The 24,520-nt window shown below is 40.0% G+C and overlaps 1 protein-coding gene and 1 pseudogene across 1 annotated transcript; one reads left to right on the top strand and one right to left on the bottom strand.

The window, feature by feature from the left end:
• Nucleotides 1-217: 217 nt before the first annotated feature.
• Nucleotides 218-3,361, bottom strand: LOC107812512 (protein trichome birefringence-like 28). Its single transcript, XM_016637635.2, has 4 exons — nt 2,456-3,361; nt 1,871-2,045; nt 1,542-1,726; nt 218-1,321 (listed from the first exon to the last, which is right to left on the bottom strand). The coding sequence occupies exons 1-4, from the start codon at nt 2,788-2,790 to the stop codon at nt 808-810; spliced, it is 1,209 nt and encodes a 402-aa protein (XP_016493121.1). The 5' UTR covers nt 2,791-3,361; the 3' UTR covers nt 218-807.
• Nucleotides 3,362-20,231: 16,870 nt separating this feature from the next.
• Nucleotides 20,232-24,520, top strand: part of LOC142165370 (F-box protein At1g30790-like) — a 34,255-nt pseudogene continuing 29,966 nt past the window's right edge.

The following is a 24,520-nucleotide window of genomic DNA, read 5'->3' as shown; positions in this document are numbered from 1 at the left end:
ACCAGTAAATAATACATAGCCTTGGAGAAACCAACCTATATCTGAGGTATGGCCATCTTGTATCCAATCTTGGCATTCTTATAAATTACTAAGATATATGAATACTTTTTAAGTGCTGAATCTGTCCTTGAATTTCCATGTCTGTTGGCTTTACCCTTTCTTAAAAATATGTACGTACTTCAAGTCTTTAGCCGATTCACCAAGGAATATTTTGGTTGCTTTTGTTGGATTGCTTACTACTAGATTGGATTGGATGTCAACAAATGGAGGCACTCTTTGTAGTAAATGGACTAATTTCTCCTTTTGATAACTTCTTGTTCTTTGCCATAACGCACAGAGTTGGAAGGGTATGTTGGTGATTTGTATGCCTATGTAGTAGATTTTCTATTATGTAGTCCTATTTCTTAAGGTCTCAACCCAACCGAGCAGTAGTCATGTGGACTTGCTCGATCATTCCAAATATCACATTGCCAAAGAGTTGCCGAGGGTCTATCGAAAACAACCTTAGGGTAGGGGTAAGGCCTGCATACACACCACCCTCCCTAGACCCCGCTTGTGGGATTATATTGGGTTGTTGGTCATTTCTGGAAGTATGTAGTTTCTCTTCTGGATTCATGTGGACTTGGCCAACTAAATTGTTAGTCAAGGTTTTCCTGTACATTTTAGAACTAGGTAAATGTGCACAATAATAAAATGTTTTCTCTGCAGCACAGTTCAACATAAACGTTACAATTACTGCTATATATGCTCCCTACAGTACTGATATAGCAACTAATATGTAGCTTACTGGTAGTCAATATCTGATTTTCAAGAAACCAAATGCGATAAACTATGGGAATCAGTGGGGTGATCCAAAACCAGAGATGCATATAGTAGCCTGTTCCATGTATCAGGCAGTCCAGGTAGGCACCAATGGCTGCAATCAGCAAAACTCTCCGGTGGCTTTAATTTCCTCTTCACCAATTCTTTTCCTTTCTTTTTGGCGTAGACTGATGGATGTGCATCTACGCGGTGCTCTGAGAGCTCGGTAATGTTTAAGTATCTTACAGGGATTCTCATTTGTGACAATGTTCTTTCAACAATCTCCGTCAGTGACTCAGAAAAATGTGTTGCATGGGACTTGTCAGTGATGAGTTGTGTTTTATTGTAACATCCATTTTGAGCTTTGTGTTCTGGAGAAATGCTTCTGAAGAAAACTGTTGTTTTGTTCAAGTTAACATTCTGATCTATCCAGTCTGCCCAGGTCCTCATTGCTACCTCAAATGCTGATTCTAACTTCAGCTCATTAACTAATCTTCCCTCGTACTCGAAAAAGTCCCACCTGCATGCAATAAGCATCCAATTGCATCATGGACTTGCGGTTTAACTGTATATATAGACTTTGGATTCAAGTCATATACACTGATACTGTTAAGAGTGTTTTAACATGGCTTGTCTTTATTTTCAGGTAATGGTATCTATAATTATCTTTTAAGTGACTTATTGTGTCACTGGAAGTTAAAACTCATAAACTTTTAAAAGAGAGGTCTTTAGTGACTTACGCCTTCAACTTTCCAATATGCACCCACCAGTGACCTGTGTTGAATACCATAATATCAGCTCCTTGCCAAAGCCTAGACGATGGATCGAGTTTCTCCAGCCTCAAAACCTTAGGGGCACCAGGTTTGTTTGATTTGAACTGGACCAAAAATGGGCTCCAGTAGAACTCTACAGTAACATTGTAGTCCTAGAAAAGCAGAAAATTATTGTTTTCTGGTATGAACATAAGAAAGCATGACCTAAATTCACAGGTATTATACCATTAGACATGTCCAAAATTACACTAAGAAGGCACTTGTAGTGAAGGAAAGAAGTCTCTAAGTTGATTTACCTTAGCTTTAAAGACTTTGTAGGAGCCACTCCTAACATCAACATGAGCCCTTGAAGGAGGAATTGTAGAATAAAGAAGACAAGCGAGAGATTCCCACTGGTTTCTGTTTAGTGAATCTCCAACTATTATTACCCTCTTTCCTCTAAGCCTCTCCAACATATATATGCCATTCAAACTGCAAAAGAACCACCAAATTTTGCAAAAGAAAAAAAGAGTTTAACTTCTACGTAGTGATAGTGCAAAAATTCTTCACATTGTCAGTGTAACAACAACCTATGTTGCTTGGACTCTTTGAAAATGTCGGTGGGTGCGTGCCAATCCTCCAAAAGTAGTGCATTTTTGGAGGTTCCGACACAGGTGCGGCACCTGTTTTGGAGAGTCCGAGCAATATAGGTAACAAAACAATAACATACCCAGTATAGTCAAACATGTGGGGTCTGGGGAGGGTAGTGTGTATGCATACCTTACTCTACGTTATGCAGGTAAAGAGGCTGTTTCCAAGAGATCTCTCGGCTCAGGCCACATTGTCAGTGTATATAAGTTAAAGAAACAACAAACAAGAAAATGAACGAACGAATTTTCTACCTTGGGATGACACAGTGATGAGCTTCCCAAGACCAATTTTGATAGTCAAAATCAGGCCTTCCATTCTTTTGGCAGCTCACTTGTTCGCTAAGGAATGGACATTGTTGTGCTTCATAATATGGGCTCTCCTTTGGTTTATAAACCCATCTTCCCTCAAATATATTGCACTTATTCTTGCTGTTTTTCTGGATTATATTCCCTTCATCTTCTCCACTTCTTGCCTTGAAATAACCTGCCTCATTGTGCTTAAGGCATATCAAGAAAATGAAGCAGCTAATGAAACTACCACATGCACATAGCATCCATATCTGACTAATTTTTGAGCTGGTTTCCATTTTGATTGATTTTCTTGTACGAGGAGTAGTAATTAAATAATAATGGAAAAATAAACGAGTGGTTTGCAGGTAAATTGAAGTTTGTTCAAGGTGATAAATTGTGAAGTTACTTAAAATCTAACTGTAATTTGTGAAGCTGGTGAAATAGAAACTGTTGACAAGTTAGTCAACTACCCTAGTTATGCTTTCTTATGTAACTAGTTGTCCTGAAAATGACCTGAAACTAATTTCTGACCATTTTTCCTTCGTGCTAATAGAAACCAGGTGGCACTTACTACAATGCTATGGTATAGACTCTCTGCTCAGAGGTATAATCGATGGCGACAATTCAATTTTTATTATGTATGGAACTATGGAAAATAAATCAAAATACCAAATCACTGTTATATCAAACATTCCTCGTTTTCCCTATGGCATCATTATGTGAGTTGATGTTTTTGCATTCTTGGTACTATAGTCCAATTCCCATGAAAAGGTTCAGTGACTATAAATAGATAAAAACCAAAGATGGCTAGTTGAACATGCAGGAAAATTCAAGAAGAAAGGAAGTTTGAATGACAGAGAGACCAGAACATTTCAAGAAAACATTGCCAATTATATGTTGAATTTACTAAACACGGTTTCATCTTCTTTTGTGATTTGTGTTATGTCCTAAATTTCTAACTTTCCCTCTAACAAATTGAGCAAGCAGTGGACACTACTTCTTTCTCTTTTTTCTCCCTCTTTCGTCTTTCAAAATAATTTTAATGTGACGAAAATAATATTATAATTTCACTGTTATCCATAAATTTAGTGGCTTCTATGTTATAGCGAGTTCAGTTAATTTAATGTGACAAAAAATAATTTCGTAATGTTATTGTTATAGTGAATAAAGTTTAATGATCATACGTGAAATTACTCTTATTTTTTTCATTGTGTCTGATGATGTCACGCCCCGAATCCGGGGAGGCATGGCTAACACCCGGTGCCGTAGTGGCCCGAGCGAACCACTTTGTAACTGATCATTCATTCCTTTTTATAACTATCATGGGCCAATTTGGCCACAACTCGTAATGTAAAATTATAAGTGGGCAAATGTTATATCAATGAACCATCGTTTATAAAATATGAATACATATAGGCCTCGACGGGTCATATGACGTACTTCTCATGCATTGCATTCATGTACATTGACCCATGACCAGATGACGTTATATACGCGTATATATGTAAATATATGTATATGGGATATGGAAAAAGGTTATGGCATTATATACGCACCACCACCTGATCAGCTGGTATACGTTGATGATTTTGCCCACGGTGGCTGAGATGATATGATGGGATACCCTTAGAGGCATGATGAATTTATGAACACATGTACCTATGCACTACATGACATTCATACGTATATGCATAACACTATAAGAATTTCATGATTTACAGAGTCATCCAGACTTACAGGTCTCATCATTTACTCTATATTTCTTCCATGTCTTTAATTAATGTCGACTTATTACTATGTTTCAGTTCTGCTTTAATACTCGGTACATTATTCATACTGGCGTCCTTTTGTTGGGGACGCTGCATTCATGCATCCAGGTATAGACAATCAGTTTGATGAACCCTCATAATAGCCGAGGTTAGCATTCAACGAAGGATCAGTAAGACTCCACCTCATTTGGAGTACAACCATGTCTATAAGTCAACGTGTCAAAGTTTTGCTACAGATTTATGGGTAAGCCGGTATCCTGTCCCATTTTATAATCTTAGAGGCTTTGTAAACACAGGAATGACCCGTCGAGGCCTATATGTATTCATATATAATACTCGTAATGTAAAATTTTATGTCATATCTCATATACATATATTTACATATATACGCGTATATAATGCCATCTGGTCATGAGCCAATGTACATGAATGCAATGCATGAGAAGTACGTCAATAAAATCTCTCGGAACGTCATAAGACCATTATGCCCCGGTATTCCTCTGATTAATATCATCAAATAAACTTTATTAATTTACGTATTTTCTGAGACCCATGAACAGACGATTGAATAATAAAACATATGGAAATTCAAGAACACAGACATCTCTAATACCTCTATGAATAGATTCATTTATGGAATTTGCGCATTTGCTCGTTTCATTCGTGGTGTATAGACCATGGGTCAGTGTAAATGAATGCAATGCATGAAATGCATAAGAAATACGTTAATAAGATTTTCTCGGAATGCCATAAAAATCAACATACCTTTCGGATAAACTTTATCAAATACGTGTTTTTCTTTGGCTCCTTTACCTTGGGCTGTCCAACATTGTCCCTCTGTTGCCTCACTCTCAAACTGATAGATCTCATACGATGTCCCATTAAACTACAAAATTTTAAGGCTGTTGCACGAAATTAGAATTAGATAATGAGAAGAGAAGGCAATCATCATATGCACAGTTTCATGTCGAGAAGTAAGCATTAACATTTTACAAATATAGTGCCCTAAAATCATATTTTTCCTTTCTAAGTAGCATGTAAATACTTTCTATGATATTCGTATATGTAGTATCTCTAATGTCTTTGCTCAAAAAAATACTTTCGAGTATATGCAGAATCAACTGAGCAGAACAATAGAGCTACTGAAAATGCACTAACAGAGGACTGAAGAGTGTGATTAGAACAAAACTCGGTCTTGATCAATTGCAACTCTTATATGAAATGATATCTATTATTATATCTTAACAGAATTTATAAGTTGTTGGCACTAAGGAAATTTCTAGAATTCATTCCTCAACTAGTGTGTTTTCTACTAAACAAACTGCTATCTCATGAGACTCTAACATTTGCACTGTCAATTTCCAATTATGATAAAACAGAATCTCACACATAATCTTTACGAAATCAAACTAACAACTAACACACATACATTCCCGAATTTCAAAGAAGATCAAAGAGAGAGATGATTGTTACAATTTTCCATTTTTGTAAGAATGCCAAGTCCCATATCTATAATTTTGCCACATAATAGTCACTTCTTTTGAAGGTGGCTTGCTGTCATGTAATCCCCTTATTGGGGCATTTAAACTTTATCCAATAATTAATTAGGTAATATCCCGCTACCCGATAATTAATCAATTACCCGCGTAATTAAAAGTTGTCTCAAATTAATTAAAATTCTACTTATTTTTGATACACTTTATGTACCTACCATCATAGTCATGTGGTACTATATAAAATAAATACATACACTATTTATGTATTTTTTTATTAAAATATCCATGTAAAAATACATATATTTTCTCAACTTCAAATTTTCGTAATCTCATCTAAAGAGTACAAGTTTTCGTACGCTTAATTTTTTTGAAATGGTAAAAAGATAACCTTCTTTTCTTGTGAGAAAATAATTTATATCTTTATAATAAAGAAATTCTTTTTGACCTATAAATTTTCAAAACGGAAAAAGGATAACTTTTCTTATGATAAAATACTATCTACTCTTATAATAAATAAAATCTCATTTATAAACTTCCACATGTCATGTATTTAATTTAAAACTTATCACAACCATATAAAATCGTATCTATCAACTTTTACCAAAAATGATTTACTTCAAAGAAAATACATATCAAGCCAATATATAGTAGTTTCAAAATTCTTCAAACTTACAGGGTCTTACATCCATAGCTTCATGTATAACCTTAATCCCTTCCAACTCATATGTTATTACTTCGACGAATCCTAACGTTAAAGTACGGGATGTAACAAATGAGTTTCAAAATCTATTCAATTTACCAACCTGGATCTAGCATACGTCTTATGGGTTTATCCAAGTCCAATGATTTTGGCTCGGACCCTATTTTATATATGTGACAAAGTTTCACTAGATAAGTATAAATGTCAAATCCAATAAATCAAATTCCTTCTGTTAGGATTTCGAACTTGACCCATAATGTTAAAAAGCCTGGATTCGCCTCTGATTAACACAAGGGCATCGTATCTTTTGAAAATTAGTATAAGTAACATTCACAACAAGCCTCTGCTAACCACAAGGTGATTTATTCTGTAAAATATGGGGATATCATAGCCTGCTGGAGTAAGTAGTACTTTGATTCGCAATGAATAGAGATAACAACGTCTGGGCCAATATAGTAAGATGATGCAACTATGTGTCCACGTCTATTATGAAAGGAGGTGCAGCATCAACGAGTTGGTAGTTTGTAATCGACATTATCCCGAGGGTAGTTTGGATCTCAAGTTGGTATGTGATTCCAATTTGAGCCCCCTTAGTTTGTTTGATGGGCTTAAAGTCTTTTAATCTATGTTTTGATGATTTAACAAATTTTTTGTATAGAACCAGCTAAAGGACCTGAAGTATGCCTGATACAATCATTCAAGTTCATCAACTCAAGATAATCTGGGCAGTGTGCCTTCAAATTCATAAGAACCAGATTAGGGACCTGATCCTTTGGTGCTCCCCTGACAGAAGTATAAGTCAACTATACAGCTAGAAAGCAACTGCAGAAAGTGACTGCCTGCAATTGTACACGCGACAGTGCAACAGATAGTGCATCAGTCAATTCCCATTGGGAAGAGGCATGTACCAACCAAGAATTGACATCATCCTTGGGATGTCTTTGGTAGTATAACAACATGGCGTAAGTCACAAGTTATTCACTTGAATTTTTAGTGATATTCTTGCAAGTGCTAGCAACAACCTCTCTCAAGAACAAAGCTGGTGCAACCTCAAGACCAGATCTAAAGATTGAAGATATCATAAGTCCGTAGGTTTGTTGAGTCTTTGTTATTTGTTCTTCATTATAACTCATATCTTGCTTTATTAGAAGCTTTGTTTTAGGAAACTCTAAATCATAAACCATCTGAGTTTGTATTGTGACTAGAGTTAGCCATAGGGTTGAAGTCTTTGTAACTAGTGAGTGACAAAGTGGCTTGTGATAAGTGTATTACAAGTTAGAGTGATTGAAGTCTTTGTAACTAGTGAGTGACAAAGTGGCTTGTGATAAGTGTATTACAAGTTAGAGTGATTGAAGTCTTTGTAATAGAGTCATTACAAAGTGGCTTGTAATAGTGTAGTTACAAGTTAGTGAAGTTGAAATCCTACCAGTGTAGGTCGTGGTTTATGTCCCCTTGAGTTGAGATTTTTCCACGTAAAAATCTTGTGTCTCATTTACACACTGGTTCAGTAGTTAGCACTGTGGGAACTGATATAAGAACAGATTTCTATACAGTTAGTGAACTCATATAAACTAACAATTGGTATCAGAGCGGGTTCTTTTTAAAAGGTTAACACCTAGAAAGGATCTCAATGGCTGCTCCACCTAACTTTGAGGAAGGACAATCAACCTATAGATCTCCTAGATTCAATGGTCAGTACTACGGCTAGTGGAAAACTCGTATGCATGATTTTATAATGGCTGAAGATTCAGAACTGTGGGACGTCATTTGTGATGGTCCATGATCGTAGCGGACTCAACCTAAGGAAGAGTGGGCGCTAATACTTTTACCCAATAGTGGTATCGGGGTCAATTTTCCACAGGGAGCTTCAATTTGGAGTTGAGTGTTTGTATGGTCTAGAACTATGTTTTAGCTCCTAATTGATCTTCTAACATTTTTTTGTTTTCTTTAGATTATCAACTACAATTTATCAACTACAAGTTTAAAGCTAAGTTAGGCTAAGATATTGATTCTAAGTTGTATGCAATATAGAGAAAGGCACTAGGGTCGTGTCATGTACCTAGGTGGTCAACTAACGGGTAGAGATTCCTAATGCAAGAATGATGAATATGAGACTTATGCTATAACCGTTGCACTTTTGCACCCACTCTCACACCTCTCGGTAGAGAGAGCGATTTTGCCCAATTGACTCTCTCGAGACCAATTGGGTAGGCCAATTTGCCCAAGCAACTTATGGTTCAAGTTGGGTAATTACTCTCTCGAGGTTTAACCCGTTAATTGGGACTACCATTCTCATGGGTCCATCCCAATTTCTTGTTGGAATTAATCTTGGGGTCATACACTTTCTTTCTCAAGAAGAGTCAAAACTCACTACGCTACACTTAGTGTTTGCAACCACCAAATCTTAATGAAAACATAAGATTAATCCCAATAACAAATACCCAACATCATTCATGCACTAAACAATCACATCCGTTAATTACCCACACTAGGGTTGAGCCACAACCCTAGCTAATGCGTTTAGCTAGCCATAATAGAAACAGAAATTGAAGAAATAGTAAATGAAATTGACATAATAATTAACTACAATGTTAATCTACTCAAATCCACATTAATACTAGAAGAAATTGCCCAAAATAGGCTAAAACTATGAAGTCTCGAGTTCAGCTGCTATCTGGTAAAAACAAAAAAAAACTCTCCCTCTAAAAAGTAAAATGTCCTATTTATACTACACAGGAAAAACCGGACAAAAATACCCCTGAGGGTCTGGCGCGGACCACGCACAAATGACGTGCGGCCGCGTAGAGGTTTGGGTCTTCATATCTTGCTTCTGACACTGGGGACGCGGACCATACAAATGTGACGCGCGACCGCGTAGGGTGTTTTGGTCCAAATCCACCCTCTCTGAACTTCATCCATGCGGACCGCACTGATTAGGTGTGCGGCCGCGTGGGCTTTTGCCTTGAATGACTAAGTCTCTGACAATCTTAGGCGCGGACCGCGTGGAAAGGAGAGCGGACTGCGCATCTTGACTTGGAAATTGCATGGTCTCTGAACTATCCTGCGCGGCCGCATGGCAAAGCAGTACGGACCGTGCAGGTTGACCTTGAAATAACCCAGCCTCTGAACTCTCCTGTGCGATCGCGTGACACATCAGTGCGGACCGCACATGTCATTTTGTTCCCCACTTCAGTTGTCTTTTGACACTTGGCAGATTTCACTCCTTTTTGAGCCGATCTTTGGTATTTGTCATCTTGTCGCTCAAACCTGCAATCAAGTGCAACTTGTAAGCATTTTGGGACTAATTTATGGCAGTTAATGCACAAAGCTTTGGTAAGAATGTGTATAAAACATGTAGAAATCACAGTTATCAACTCCCCAAACTTAAACCTTTGCTTGTCCTCAAGCAAATAAAATGAGACCTACCCCTCAATGGAAAACACCCAAGTAATTCCTGTTTATCCTAAAGTAACCTCAACAAGCATCAATTGGGACTAACAATTGCCCTCAATGCGAATGCATCATTAACACATATAAACTTTGAAAACTTGTAAATCAAGTGTGACACAAGAGCATCAAGAGTTGACACATTTCATCAAGGAACCTTTCTCAATTTCTTTGGTCATTGTGGAACCCAAACTCACACATCCTCGACTTTCCCTAAGTGAACCTCACCTTTCTAGAATATTTGCACACAAATCGAGGTGAATGGACTTCTTTCTCATCTCTCACAAAGAAAAGGCCCTAAGTTCGGCTCTAAGTACCATATATTTGCCCCTTATGTAAGTATCCACTAATGTAGGCTTCCCTCAACTCAAGATCATATAGGGCTTTTGAGGAGTCATTGTGAAGGCTTTGGGTAAATGTAGGACATGTTTTTGTTCAAATGGGTTCAATCTTCCCTTAAACACTTCTTTTGATTTATTTTGGCACACTTTCTTGACTCAATTGAGTAATTCACTTATTTCAAGGGGTTAGAGAGACACATTATCGCTCTTTCTTTTGCACTTCAAATCCTTTCTCCTTTTTACCACTTTTCCACACCTTTTTCACTTTTTTGTTGTCCTTGGATTTTCTTTTTGGTTCTTATTCATTTTTGTCTTTCATTTTGTCTTTTTCTCTTTTTCATTGCCTTCCTTTTCTTTTTCTTTTGCGCCTTTTTACCACATTGATGCCTTTCTTGTCTCCCCCCCCCCAAACTTAGACATTTGTCATTTACTCAAGGGAAGATTTGGGTGCCAAGAGAGGGTCTCATTAAGAACGAGTATAGGCTTGTAGCTTGGTTCATGAAAGAAAAAGGTTTAAGGCTCAAAAGGGGTGAACTAGGGATTATTTCATTGGTAGGTCATGGAAATTGTTCAAATTTTGCATTTTGGATCAAGGAGAGCCTATAATCACGTCTTAAGTCAAGTTCCACCTATAATTTCGCCTCAACAAACATTCAGGAAAAGTTCTAGGCCATCGGCTCGGTACTTGGGCTCACGATTCGAATTCTCACTACACACACTCAAGGATTGCCAAAGACGGAGTCGAGGGCCCACAACGACCTTAGATATGATTCAAGCACACAATGACCCAAAATGACCACATGATGATTGTTTGGTCAACACAAGAGTCTCAAGGCCACAACTTTCACCATCCTAAACACAACCTAATGTCTTTGACCATAGGATCAAAGGCAAATGTGCTAGGCCCAAGTGAAGCTTTGCCTGAGGTACCCTTAACTACAAAAAAAAAAATCAGAAACGGACTCAAACCAAGGGCTTATTGCAAACGCCAAAACAAAACAAAAAGGCTACGAGCCTAACTTTGCAACTAAAACGAAGAATTTTAACGAAAAATAGAAAACCAAAATGAAAACCGAATGAATATGTACAAAAGGGGAGTAGAATATACAACCAGGGGAAATGAATATATACATAGAGTTTAAGAGCATCTAGAATGAACAGTTATATACAAGCCATCTACAACTACGAATGTGCTGAAAGTAAAAGAATATATACAGTAATCCAACAGTCAATCAAAATAGTAGGGCCACACCCCCACGAATAAAAGCTAGCATTGTCCTCAATGTTAACTATCAAAATAAGCACCAAAATGAAAGAAAGGATATAGCACGGTCCCTCAAGCCTCATCCGTCACCCTGTGCTGGTCAGTGGCTCCTAAGTCCTCTGTACTGGCGGGGACCTCAGACTGGTCCCCAGCCTGCTGCTGCTGTGCTGCTGGGACAGGTGCCTGCTCAAGAACTGACTCATCAACTGGTGGGGCAGTGGAGGGACTCTCCTAAACCGGTGCTACCTCAATCATAACTCCATTAGTGCTAGGGAGTTTCCTCTTTTTCCTCGGCCTCTACTCCTCCTCCTGTACCTGTGCTACTGCTGGCTCTACAGCCGGATCCCCAAATAGTAGGTCAATTGACAACTGATCCGCCATGAGCTTGTCCACATCCACTCTCAACTGTGTCACTGACTCCTTGGAAGCCTTCTGCTTCCTCAGCTTCTTGTGCTCCCAAGCCAATTTCTCCAACGCTTTGCCATGTGCCCCAACCACTTTAGTCAAGGCATCCTGCGTCACCATCATCTTTTCCTGGTTGGCTAGGATCTTCTTCAGTGCAACCTCAATGGAGGAAGGAATCTCAACAGTAACTGGTGCTCCCTGTGCCTGTACAGCAGTGGTCAATGTAGACAACTTGGATGTCGCAGCTGATATCCAGTTGTTCAAACTGGCAAGGGAATGGGTGAGCTGGTTTGTGGTGAACCGGTGAGTCTTTGATGAAGGGACTACCGGGTCAGCTGCACTAGAAGGACCAGCTGCTGACGACGGACCTAGAGGCAATGCCTCATCAGTAGCAGGAATGGTGGAAGGCTCACTGGGCTACTCAATGACCGCTGGCTCCTCAGACTGGCCAGGTGCGGTGGAAGTGGATGCCACATTCTTCTTGCCCCTCTTCGGGTTGTCTGGACCCAACTGACTATACCATGAGTACGGAGCCACCGTAGGTACCTTGACATCATATTTCTTTTTCTTCACTTTCAATTCTTTGAAGTACAAAGAGAGTGTGTTTGGGAAGGGGTAGTTTGTTTGGGTCTCCTGACCAACTGTAGAAATCACTCTCGACATAATATTACCCACATTCAGAGGGAAACCCGCCATGATAGATGCTACCAAGACAGTACGAGGAAGGGGAATGGAGTGATTATGTGTAGACGAGTCAAGTCGACTACACACGAAAGTCAACCACCCTTTGGCTTCAAAGTTCAGGGTATTCCTAAAGATCTTTTCTTGTGCTTTCAACCAGACTGGGACTGTACCCGGGGCTACCAAGTGCTCGGCCAACCAAGGGTGAACCTCCTCTTTCATTGCTAGCTTTTCTAAATATTGCGATTCATCATCTTCTTCGAACCCCAGGAATTCATTCAACGATTTGCCATCAAACACAACTGTCTTGTCCCTCACTTTAGTTGCTTTTGAGTCCCGAACTATATGGTGAACATTTCTGTAGAACTCCTTTACCATATGCCCATTCGCCATCTCAACACATTCTATGAAGAAGCCCCAACCCTCTCTAGTGCGGAATTGTGCTTGCACATGAGGGTTGAGAGGGACAAGATCGGCATCTATGAACTGCCTCTCTGGAATCAGTTTCCTTTTGGGCCATCACTCCCGGAATTTGTGGAAAGCAACCTCACTAACAAACCTGTCTGCCCATGCCTCCGGTTTTCTAGTACGCTCTATCCCCCCGACCTGTGGCTCACCTCCCTCAGCATACCTTCAACTCTCCCCAGATAATGAAGCTGTGGGAGATGTGGAGTATTGCTCTTCTCCTCTTGTTCTACGTCTTCCACATCCTCCACTCCCACATTAATAGCATCTTGTGCGTTTAAAGCCATTGGTACCTGAGTGAATTAACACAAATAGAGTAAGTAAAAAGAAGGAAAAAAAGCAAAACACAAAACTAGCTAACAAATAGTCAAACACCGTAAAGCTCCCCGGCAACGGCGCCAAAAAGTGATCGCAGCGGACTCAACCTAAGGAAGAGTGGGTGCTAATACTTTTACCCAATAGTGGTATCGGGGTCAATTTTCCACAGGGAGAGTGTTTGTATGGTCTAGGACTATGTTTTAGCTCCTAATTGATCTTCTAACATTTTTTTGTTTTCTTTTAATTATCAACTACAAGTTTAAAGCTAAGTTAGGCTAAGATATTGATTCTAAGTTGTATGCAATATAGAGAAAGGCACTAGGGTCGTGGCATGTACCTAGGTGGTCAACTAACGGGTAGAGATTCCTAATGCAAGAATGATGAATATGGGACTTATGCTATAACCGTTGCACTTTTGCACCCACTCTCACACCTCTCGGTAGAGAGAGTGATTTTGCCCAATTGACTCTCTCGAGACCAATTGGGTAGGCCAATTTGCCCAAGCAACTTATGGTTCAAGTTGGGTAATTACTCTCTCGAGGTTTAACCCGTTAATTGGGACTACCATTCTCATGGGTCCATCCCAATTCCTTGTTGGAATTAATCTTGGGGTCATAGACTCTCTTTCTCAAGAAGAGTCAAGACTCACTACGCTAGACTTAGTGTTTGCAACCACCAAATCTTAATGAAAACATAAGATTAATCCCAATAACAAATACCCAAAATCATTCATGCACTAAACAATCACATCCATTAATTATCCACACTAGGGTTGAGCCACAACCCTAGCTAATGGGTTTAGCTAGCCATAATAGAAACAGAAATTGAAGAAATAGTAGATGAAATTGACATAATAATTAACTACAATGTTAATCTACTCAAATCCACGTTAATACTAGAAGAAATTGCCCAAAATAGGCTAAAACCATGAAGTCTCGAGTTCAGCTGCTATCTGATAAAAACCAAAACTGAAAAACTGCACCTAAAAAGTAAAATGTTCTATTTATACTACACAGAAAAAACCGGACAAAAATATCCCTGAGGGTCTGGCGCGGGACCGCGCACAAATGACGCGCGACCGTGTAGGGGTTTGGGTCTTCATATCTTGCTTCTGACACTGGGGACGCGGACCGCACAAATGTGACGCGCGGCCGCGTAGGGTGTTTTTGTCCAAATCCACCCTCTCTGAACTTCATCCACGCGGACCGCACTGATTAGGTGTGCGGCCGCGTGGGCTTTTGCCTTGAATGACTAAGTCTCTGACACTCTTGGGCGCGGACTGCGTGGAAAGGAGAGCGGACTGCGCATCTTGACTTGGAAATTGCATAGTCTCTGAACTATCCTACGCGACCGCATGGCAAAGCAGTGCGGACCGTGCAGGTTGACCTTGAAATAACCCAGCCTCTGAACTCTCCTGTGCGGCCGCGTGACACATCAGTGCGGACCGTACAGGTCATTTTGTTCCCTACTTCAGTTGTCTTTTGACACTTGGCAGATTTCACTCCTTTTTGAGCCGATCTTTGGTATTTGTCATCTTGTCGCTCAAACCTGCAATCAAGCGCAACTTGTAAGCATTTTGGGACTAATTTATGGCAGTTAATGCACAAAGCTTTGGTAAGAATGGGTATAAAACATGTAGAAATCACAGTTATCTGTCCACATGTTCCTATGAAGAAGCTTGGAAAAACTGGACCAATGGTGCCGAAAGACAGAAAATAGTACAGTGATATTGACAGAAAAGTTGTAGAAAAGAACTATCGTGCCAAGAAAATCTTGGTATGTGGTATAGGACCTGATGAGTACAATAGAATCTCAGCTTGTGATTTTGCCAAGAAAATATGGGAAGCATTGCAAACCGCGCACGAAGGAACTACACAGGTTAAACAGTCCAAGATTGACATGCTCACCACTGAGTATGAGCTCTTCAGGATAAAGGATGATGAGTCTATACAAGATATGCACACTAGATTCACATCCATCATAAATAAGCTTCATTCACTTGGAGATGTTATTTCCAAAAACAAGCTTATAAGGATGGTCCTTAGTGTTCTACCTAGATCATGGGAGAGTAAGGTAAATGTTATCACTGAAACTAAAGACTTACAAACTCTAACCATGGATGAGCTGATTAGAAATCTGAAGACATACGAGATAAAAAGAAAGAAAGACAGTGAAAGAAGAGAGTCGAAGAAGGAGAAGAACCTAGTGCTCAAGGCTGAAAACAATGACTCAAGTGAAGAAGATAGTGATATGGCCTATCTCACTAAAAGATTTCAAAAGATGGTTCGAAGGAATGATAGTATACCTAAGAGAGGCAGTTTAAGCAAACAAAGAAACTATGATCTCTGTCACAAGTGCGGAAAGCCAGGGCATTTCATCAAAGACTGCCCACTTCTGAAACAAGAGCATTACAAACACAACTCTGACACAACAACAAAAAAGAACCCGGTTCCTGACAAACGTTTTAGTTGGAAAAGTGCAGCTGACAATGTTGTGAAGCAATCTCTTGCTGCATGGGGAGACTCGTCCAGTGAATCAGAAGGGGAACCAGATGCAGAAAACAGTTCCATGATGGCAGTGGAAAATGAAGCAAAGGAATATGATTCACTGTTTGCATTAATGGCTCAGTTCGATGATGATGAAAGGGATGATAATGATGAGGTAAATTTTAGGGATGTTCAGGGAAATCTGAAGTCCTACTCTTCTAAGAAATTGATGTCATTAGCAAATGTTCTAATTGATGCATATTATAATCTTAATAATGATAGGGATGTCCTGACCATAGAGCTAGGAGATGCTGAACAATCTAGAGATGATCTGGTGGTTTGTGTAGTTGATTTAAATAAGACCATAAGCAATTTTGAAAAAGAAATATAAGTTCTAACTGAAAAAATAAATATTGTAGAAAATGAGAAAAATGACTTGATGGTAGTGGTTGTTGACTTGAAAGAAACCATAGAAAACCTTAGCAAAGAAAAGAACACTCTAGAAGAGAAAATTGCAGCTACTGAGCAAGAAAGGGATGACATTTTGGTGGGAATCACAAACCTAGAGGAAACCATTGGGGGACTCAAATCATAACATAGGATTGTAAGTATTGGAAAAGGGAAGGAAGTAGCTAGTGAGACACACATCAAGATTGAGAAGGAATTAAATGATATGGAAACTAGTCTATGTGGTGAACTTGAGAAAAATAAGCAACTTCAAGCTGAATTGGAGAAAGTAAAAATTGATCTTGAGAAATCTCTGAAGTGGACCTGATCCTCAGATGTTGTTACTGCCATGTACTTCAACAATAGTGGAAACAGGTAGGAAATCGGGTTTCAAAAGGAGAAAATTCCTTACAACCCCCACAACAAGTACACCACTGTTCCTGATAACTGGCTTTATACCCACTGTGGGAACAACATGCACTTTAAAAAAAAACTGCCAGGCCAGGGTTCAATCTGTTCATAAAAATAAAGTGTTTGCTGAAAAAGTGACTACTAAAGGGGGACCAAGTACCACTCACAAAAATCGCATCTTGCCTGCATAGACTAGAAAAGCTCTTATCCACCCTTTTCCTCACCACAAGGGACCCAAACTCGTTTGGGTTCCTAAATCTAACCCATAATTTATATGTGCAGGAAACAGTGAGAGGAAACAGACTGCAATAGAACATGGACAATGGATGCTCAAAGCACATGAATGGAAACACCATAAATTTCCTCTCACTGAAAGCCCTGCAAGGAGGGAATCTATCATTTGGAAATAAAAAAAGGGTACATTCTCGGAGTCAGAAAGGTTGGAAAGTCTCTTTCACACTCAATTGAGAACGTGTACTATGTGGATGGCCCGAAGTATAGTCTCTTAAGTGTCTCTCAAATCTGTGATATAGGGAACAAAGTGGAGTTCTGGTCTAAATTGTGCACAGTTACTAATCTTGTAACTGGCGAAGTGGTCTTAGTAGCCAAAAGATACAAGAACATCTACGTTGCTGACTTTGAATCTCTGCAAGTTGGTGATATGAGCTGCTTGAAGGCAACTAAAAATGATGTAGAACTTTGGCATAGAAGATTGGGGCATGCAAGCTTCTCGCTTCTGAATAAACTGATACAGAAGGACCTGGTTCGTGGTCTTTCAAATTCAAAGTTCAAGGAGCACAGAGTGTGTGATGCATGTGCAAGAGGAAAATATGTGAAATCATCCTTTAAGCCAAAGAAGGATGTTAGCACATCAAAACCACTCGAACTCCTTCATATGGATCTGTGTGGTCCTATGAGAATACTAAGCAGAGGTGGAAAGAAGTATATTTTTGTGATTGTGGACGACTATTCAAGATTTACTTGGACACTGTTTCTTAGAACAAAGGATGCAGACTGGATTACGAGAATGTAAGAGGAACTACATCAATTTGAAAGAAACAAGATATGGAACCTGGTACCTAGACCCTCATACAGGACCATCATAAGGACCAGGTGGGTATTAAGGAATAAGCTGGATGAACATGAAAATACTACAAGGAACAAAGCAAGGCTTGTTGTCCAAGGATATAATCAAGAGGAAGGGATCGATTATGATGAGAATTGTGCCCTAACAGCTCGCATGGAAGCTATTTGGATCATCATTGCCTTTGAATCACATATGGGATTCACCTTATTCTAAATGGATGTGAAGAGTGCCTTTCTGAATGGTTTTTTCAAGGAAGAAGTCTATGTCAAGCAACCTCCAGGTTTTGAATGTCATGTACATCCTGAACATGTTTTCAAATTGGATAAAGAACTGTACAGATTGAAGAATGCCCCTAAAGCCTGGTATGAGAGACTATACAAGTTTCTCTTGGAAAATGGCTTCACAAGAGGAAAGATTGACAATACATTATTTTTGAAGAAATGGGGAAAAAACCTGCTCATTGTTCAGGTTTACATGGATGACATCATATTTGGGGCTACAACTGACTCATTATGTGAAATATTTGCTAAACTCATGGGAAGTGGGTTTGAAATGAGTATGATAGGGGAATCATTGGATCTCTACTCTACCTTACTTCCAGCAGGCCAGACAATGTATTTAGTGTGGGATTATGTGCAAGCTTCCAATAAAATCCTAAGAAATCTCATCTGAAGACTGCTAATAGAATTCTGAGATATCTTAAGGGCACACAGGTCCTGGTTCTGTACTATCATTCAGGTGACAATTTCAACCTTATTGGTTATGCTGACGCTGATTATGCAGGCTATCTGGTGGACAGGAAAAGCACATCTGGAATGACTCATTTCCTTGTATCATGTTTTATCTCATGGGGTACAAGGAAACAAAACTCAGTAGCTCTCTCAACAGCTGAAGCAGAATATGTTACATCTACCTCGTGCTATGCTCAATTAGTGTGGATCAAGCAATAATTGAAAGATTTTGGTGTATACATTGATTGTGTACCGCTTCTATGTGACAACACCAGTGTTCTCAACATGGAAAAAACCTGGTTCAACACAAGAGAACCAAGCACATTGATGTCTGACACCATTTTCTCAGGGACAATGTGGAAAAGGTCTTATTTGTATGAGATTTTGTTGCCCAGAAGATCAAATTGCAGATATCTTCACCAAAGCTCTGAGTAGGGAACACTTTGAGAGAAACAGGATGGCACTGGGGTTAGTTAAACCTACGTAAGAACCTGGTTCTGCTCACATGACCATGAAAGTCTCATTCAGGTAAAATTGGCTAAAGTGTTTTCTGACTAGGCCTAACTCACATCTATACCATTGCAAGTAAACACGCATAATGATCATAAAAGCTGAAGGTACAGTGTTGAACTACGGAGGAGAACTGCAAAACCCTTTTACAAAAATAGGTCAGGAACCTGGTTCATGTACCACAGGTTAGTAATAATGTGTTTTTCGCATGCTTTTTCAAAAAGATAGAAAAATTGATTCAACTGCCACATCATCACTTTTCAGAGTCTGCATAACATGTTTTGTCTCTCAAATCCTTTCACTTCCTCTGCACGTATTCCTACAAACCTACTATCATTTCAAAACTCTTCAAAACCCGTTCCTCTCCCCTCTCATAATTAGCTCTTTCTTCCATAAAACACTCACACTCCCAGCAGTTCTGAACAATTATCTCTATTTGCATCTCTTTAATTTTTCCTTTAGAACTCTCTACCACTTTTCTCACCATGGCCAACGAACAATCATCTCCTTCTCCTACCATCAACACCACTCCCACATCCCACTTCTTCACTATCCCTGATACTACTGTACCCATACCGGTTTCTTCTTCATCTCCAGTCACCTCTACTCCTCCGTCAAATCCTGTCTCACTTCCATGTGTTGCAAACCCTACTTCTCCTCCTTTTTCTGAACAAACCAAAAGTGCTACTCGTCAGGCGTCAGAGGTCTCTGAGGAAGATCCCGATCAGTACTTGAACTCCTCTATTCTAAACTCAGTGGCTCCCACAGAGTCACTAGAAAAGGAAGCGGCACAAAATATCATGGCTATCGCTGATGAGAGTCTTATGAATGAAGGAGCCTCCCCTCTGCTTGAATCTCAGGGGGAAGAAACTCCATTCTTAGGGGATGAAAGGACTCTGATGCTTTTTGAGTCTCCGTTTCATGACACCGTCATAGAAAAATCTGTTGGAGAACCTGATTCTCCTTTAGCTAAAACAAACCAGGAGGTTGCAGAAGAAAGAGGCTTTTGAGTCTGCCATGCAGAAGAGTAAGTAGAGTATTAAGAAGAAGAAGAAGAAGAGGTTGATGAAATAGGGGAAAGTTGTGGATGAAAAACACATTCCAGTAGTTGAGGTTGATGAAGATGATGTGGAGGAACATAGTTCCTTAGTGAAAAGATCTACAAAAGTCTAAAAGTATATGGTTGAGGCTTCAGAGGAAGCTGTGGAAAACAAAGAAGAACATCTGGGAAGAGTGGTGGTAAATCCAAGAAGGTTGTGGTTGATAAAGATTTGTTTGAAGGTGATACCATGGTTGTTGCAAGCAGGAAGGAAGTCTGTTAAAATGTCTAGAAAACGAAAGCGGGAAACTATGGGAGGACCTGGTTCAAAGAAGACCATTCCAAGTGACAGTGGCCTTGGGCAGGAGAGAATGAGAACTCAGAAAGTCTTGTGGGGTCGCATGTTTAACCCAGAAATCTCGGAGATGGCAGGTATGAGACAAGTTCTTGACTTAGGCAACAGGTGGAGAACCTACGGGAGAAACTGCTTGGGGAACAACTGTTTGCAAATTCCCGCATGGACCTGGTTCTCAAAACCATTGTTGCCTCATCCTCCTAGACTTCTCTTCTTGTACAATGCTTGTTTTCCTTTTTGCTTCTCTTTTCTATCATGTTGTGTGCACATATGTGGCATGAGTTGGCTTTGTTAGACATCTTCACGTCGTTTTGTCTGACTGTGACTTTTTGTTGATGCCAAAAGGGGGAAGAATTGATTAAATTGAAATTGTAGCAAGTAATTAAGGGGGAAGCATAGAGTTAGGGGGAACATATGCGGTTCATGGTACCTTATCTGGTTAAGTCAAATAGTCATCAATTAAAAGGTTGTAATCATCAAATAGGGGGAAATTGATGGGCTTAAGGTCTTTTAATCTATGTTTTGATGATCTAACAAACTTTCTGTATAGAACTAGATAAAGGACCTGAAGCATGCCTGGTACAATCATTCAAGTTAATCAACTCAAGATAATCTGGGCAGTGTGCCTTTAGATTCACAAGAACCTGATTAGGGACCTGATCCCTTGGTGTTCCCCTGATAGGAGGATGTGACGACTCGGCCGGTCTTCTTAAGAATTAACGCCCCGATCCCCTATTAACTGGTTTTCCCAAGTTTATTTATGCTATTTTGATTTACCGTGATGTTCGGTTTTGAGTTTCGGAAAGTTTTGGGACACTTAGTCCCTAAATGAGAGCTTAAGTGTTGGAAAGCTGGCTGTAGTCAGAACAGTGCAAAGACGGCCTTAGAATGGAAATCTAATAGTTTCGTTAGCTCCATTAGGTAATTTCAGGCTTAGGGGCGTATTCAGATTGTGTTTTAGAGGTCCGTAGCTAATTTAGGCTTGAAATACCCAAAGATCGAATTTTGAAGTTTCCGGTTCGATAGTGAGATTTTTATCCGAGGGTCGAAATGGAATTTTAGAAGTTCGAGTAGCTCCGTAGTGTTGAATGTGACGCGTGTGCAAAATTTCAGGTCATTTGGACGAGGTTTGATAGACATTTTGATCGAAAGCGTATTTTTAGAGTTTTTGGAATTCTTAGGCTTAAATCCGATGAAAAATAGGTGTTTTGATGTCGTGTTGAGCGTTCCGAAGATTGGAACAAGTTTGAATGATGTTTTAGAATTGGTTGGCATGTTTGGTTGAGGTCCCGGGGGCCTCGGGATGAATTCGGATGGTTGATGGAAAGATTTTTGGAGTTAGAGTTGTAGCTTCAGCTGGTGGTTCTGTCATAACCGCACCTGCGGTTTGGATTCCACAGGTGTGGCACCGCAGAAGCGGCTCAGTGGCCGCATAAGCGGAATTTGGGAATTTCTTCAGTAACCGCAGAAGCGGTACCACATCTGCGGATTTAGAAGTCGCAGATGCGGAACCTGGACATTAAGTGAAAAGTTGCAGGTTCGACCTTTGGTCCGCAAAAGCGGGACCGCAGATGCGGAAATCGCTGGGCAGAACATATAAATTCTTGCCTTCATGAAATTTAGCTATTTTTCATCTTTTTCCATACGGGAAGAAGCTTGGGGAGCACTTTTCAAGAGATATTTTCAGAGGAGTTCATTGGGGGTAAGGTCTTTGGTCCCTAAACTCGTTATTGGAATGATTTTTATCAATTTAAGCATGAAAATTTTAGGAAAATCAGTGGTAATTGGGGGGTTAGGTCTTGTCTCATTCAAAACCTTTGAGAAGATTTGAGGGACAAATTGAGGTCCGATTTTGGTAATTTTAATATGACTAAACTCATGAGAGTGCGAGGTTTCTGGGAATATAAATTTTACATGATTTCGAGATGTGGGACCGAGGGGCGTTTTGATCATTTTATATAATTTCGCGTATTAGTTTAGAATATAATTGTAAAATCAGTTACTTGAAGTGTTATTTACATTATGCAATTGAATTGAATAGATTTGGGCCATTTGGAGTCGAGTAATCGTGTCAAGAGCGTGGTTTTAGATTGATTTTGAGCCGGTTCGAGGTAAGTGGATTGTCTAACCTTGTGTGGGGGACCTTCCCCTTAAGATTGGTATATTTGGTAATAGAAATGCCTTGTATGTAAGGTGATAAGTGCGTACTTGTGCTAATTGTTGGAAATTCGGTCTTCATTATGTAATCACTAGTATGTTTCCTTTCCTATATATTTTTATTTACTTGCACTATTAAGCCTGTTGTTAGCTTGGGAAAGCATGTCTAAGTGACTTAATTGCTTTATTTGTTCAACCTGCCTTACTTGAATTCTGTGCAACATGCTAGGCTAGAGTCACTTGTTGCCTTAATATGAGATTTTGCCATTTCTGTATATTTTTCTGTTGCTGCCGTGTAATTATTTTGGGACTACAGATGTGGGATTGCGGTAGCTCCCCCCCCCCACCTTGCCTGTTTATTTGGGACTACGGATGTGGGATTTCGGTAGATTCCCCTTGTCTGTTTATTTGGGACTACGAATGTGAGATTCCGGTAGATCCCCCTGCACAGTATATGGAACTACGGGACTGCACCTAGTAGATTTTTCCAATACTGGGTATTTACATTTGGGGACTACGAAACGGGATTCTGGTAGATCCTCGATGCATTATGAGTTGGACTACGGGATGACACCCGGGAGATCCACTAGACATTTACATTTGGGGGCTACAGGATGGTATCCTGGTAGATCCCCGGTTGCTATCTTTGTGTTGAGATGTGTTCCTTCAGTGAGTATTTTTGCCTCTGTGCTAGTTGTTGTTGCTCTTTCTATTCTATGCTATTTCTTACTGTTGCACTTAATTATACTATCTTGTTCTACACTGTTATACTTTGTATTTTATTTGACCTCAGTAGGGCCCTGACCTTCCTCGTCACTATCCGACCGAGGTTAGGTTTGACACTTACTAAGTACCGCTGTGGTGTACTCATTCCCCTTCTGCGCATGTTTTTCATGTGCAGATCCATGTACTTTCACTCTGTCTTATCATCCTTGAGGCGAGGCGCTTCTGTAGAGACTTCGAGGTATATCTACTGCGTCCGCAGACCTAGGAGTCCCTTTCTATCTTTCTATAATAGCATAGCCCTTCAGTACTTTCCTTTTGTTAGACATTTCTGGAGTTAGAGCTTCTTATGTATCTCTTAGCTTGTGATTCATGGGTTTCCGGGTCTTGGAAGTATGTATTGGTTTGAGAGTTAAATATTATGTATGTTGAGCGGCACTTTTAAATACTGTTTTAGCATTCTTCATTCTGTTTTAACTTGTTTTTATTCCGCACTTGGTTTATCTTCCGCAATTTAGGCTTACCTAGTCATAGAGGACTAGGTGTCGTCACGATGGTTCATGGAGGGAGAACTGGGGTAGTGACAAGTTGGTATCAGAGCTCTAGGTTCATAGGAGTCATGGATTACAAGCCGGTTTATTAGAGTCTTGTTGATCGGTACGGAGATGTCTGTACTTATCTACGAGAGGCTATGTAGCTATTAGGAAAATTTCACTTCATATGATTTCCTTGTCGTGCGATATTTTGACATCATAATTCTTAACCTCTGTCTTCCATTCTCTCACAGATGGTAAGGACTCGTGCTACCAGAGAATGATCAGACACCCGCGTCCCCTACGAGAGCCGTCGGAGGTCGGGGCCGGGGTAGAGGCCGAGGATGCACATGTGGTGCAGCCAGAGCACCTACGCAAGCTGCTATTGAGGAGCCACCAGCAGTTCCAGCCAGAGCCCAGGCACCATATGCGCATACTGCTACTACTACTCCAGCACTTCATGAGACATTAGCATAGTTCCTGAGCATATTTGGTACATTAGTTTAGGCGGGGTTGATTCAGGTTGTACCAACTACTTCACATATCGGGGAAGGGACCCAGACTTCCGCCACCCCCACTCCAGAGCAGCGAGTTCTCGTTAGTCGAGTTCCAGATGTCATAGCGACACAGCTGGTGGTCCCAGTTCAGCGGGTGGTGAGGA

This window comes from Nicotiana tabacum, chromosome 10, assembly GCF_000715075.1.
Source record: "Nicotiana tabacum cultivar K326 chromosome 10, ASM71507v2, whole genome shotgun sequence".
Lineage (NCBI taxonomy): Eukaryota > Viridiplantae > Streptophyta > Magnoliopsida > Solanales > Solanaceae > Nicotiana > Nicotiana tabacum.
Note: the sequence above shows the minus strand (reverse complement) of the source record. Positions and strands in the feature narration are given on the sequence as shown.

Bases quoted from the DNA above. Each gene is read 5' to 3' on its own strand.
- LOC107812512 (XM_016637635.2), bottom strand. From the start codon at position 2,790: ATGGAAACCAGCTCAAAAATTAGTCAGATATGGATGCTATGTGCATGT. The intron at 1,727-1,870 runs GTAAATCAACTT...CTGCTTTTCTAG, and splicing joins ACAAAGTCTTTAAAGCTAAG to GACTACAATGTTACTGTAGA. The intron at 1,322-1,541 runs GTAAGTCACTAA...TATTGCATGCAG, and splicing joins CATATTGGAAAGTTGAAGGC to GTGGGACTTTTTCGAGTACG.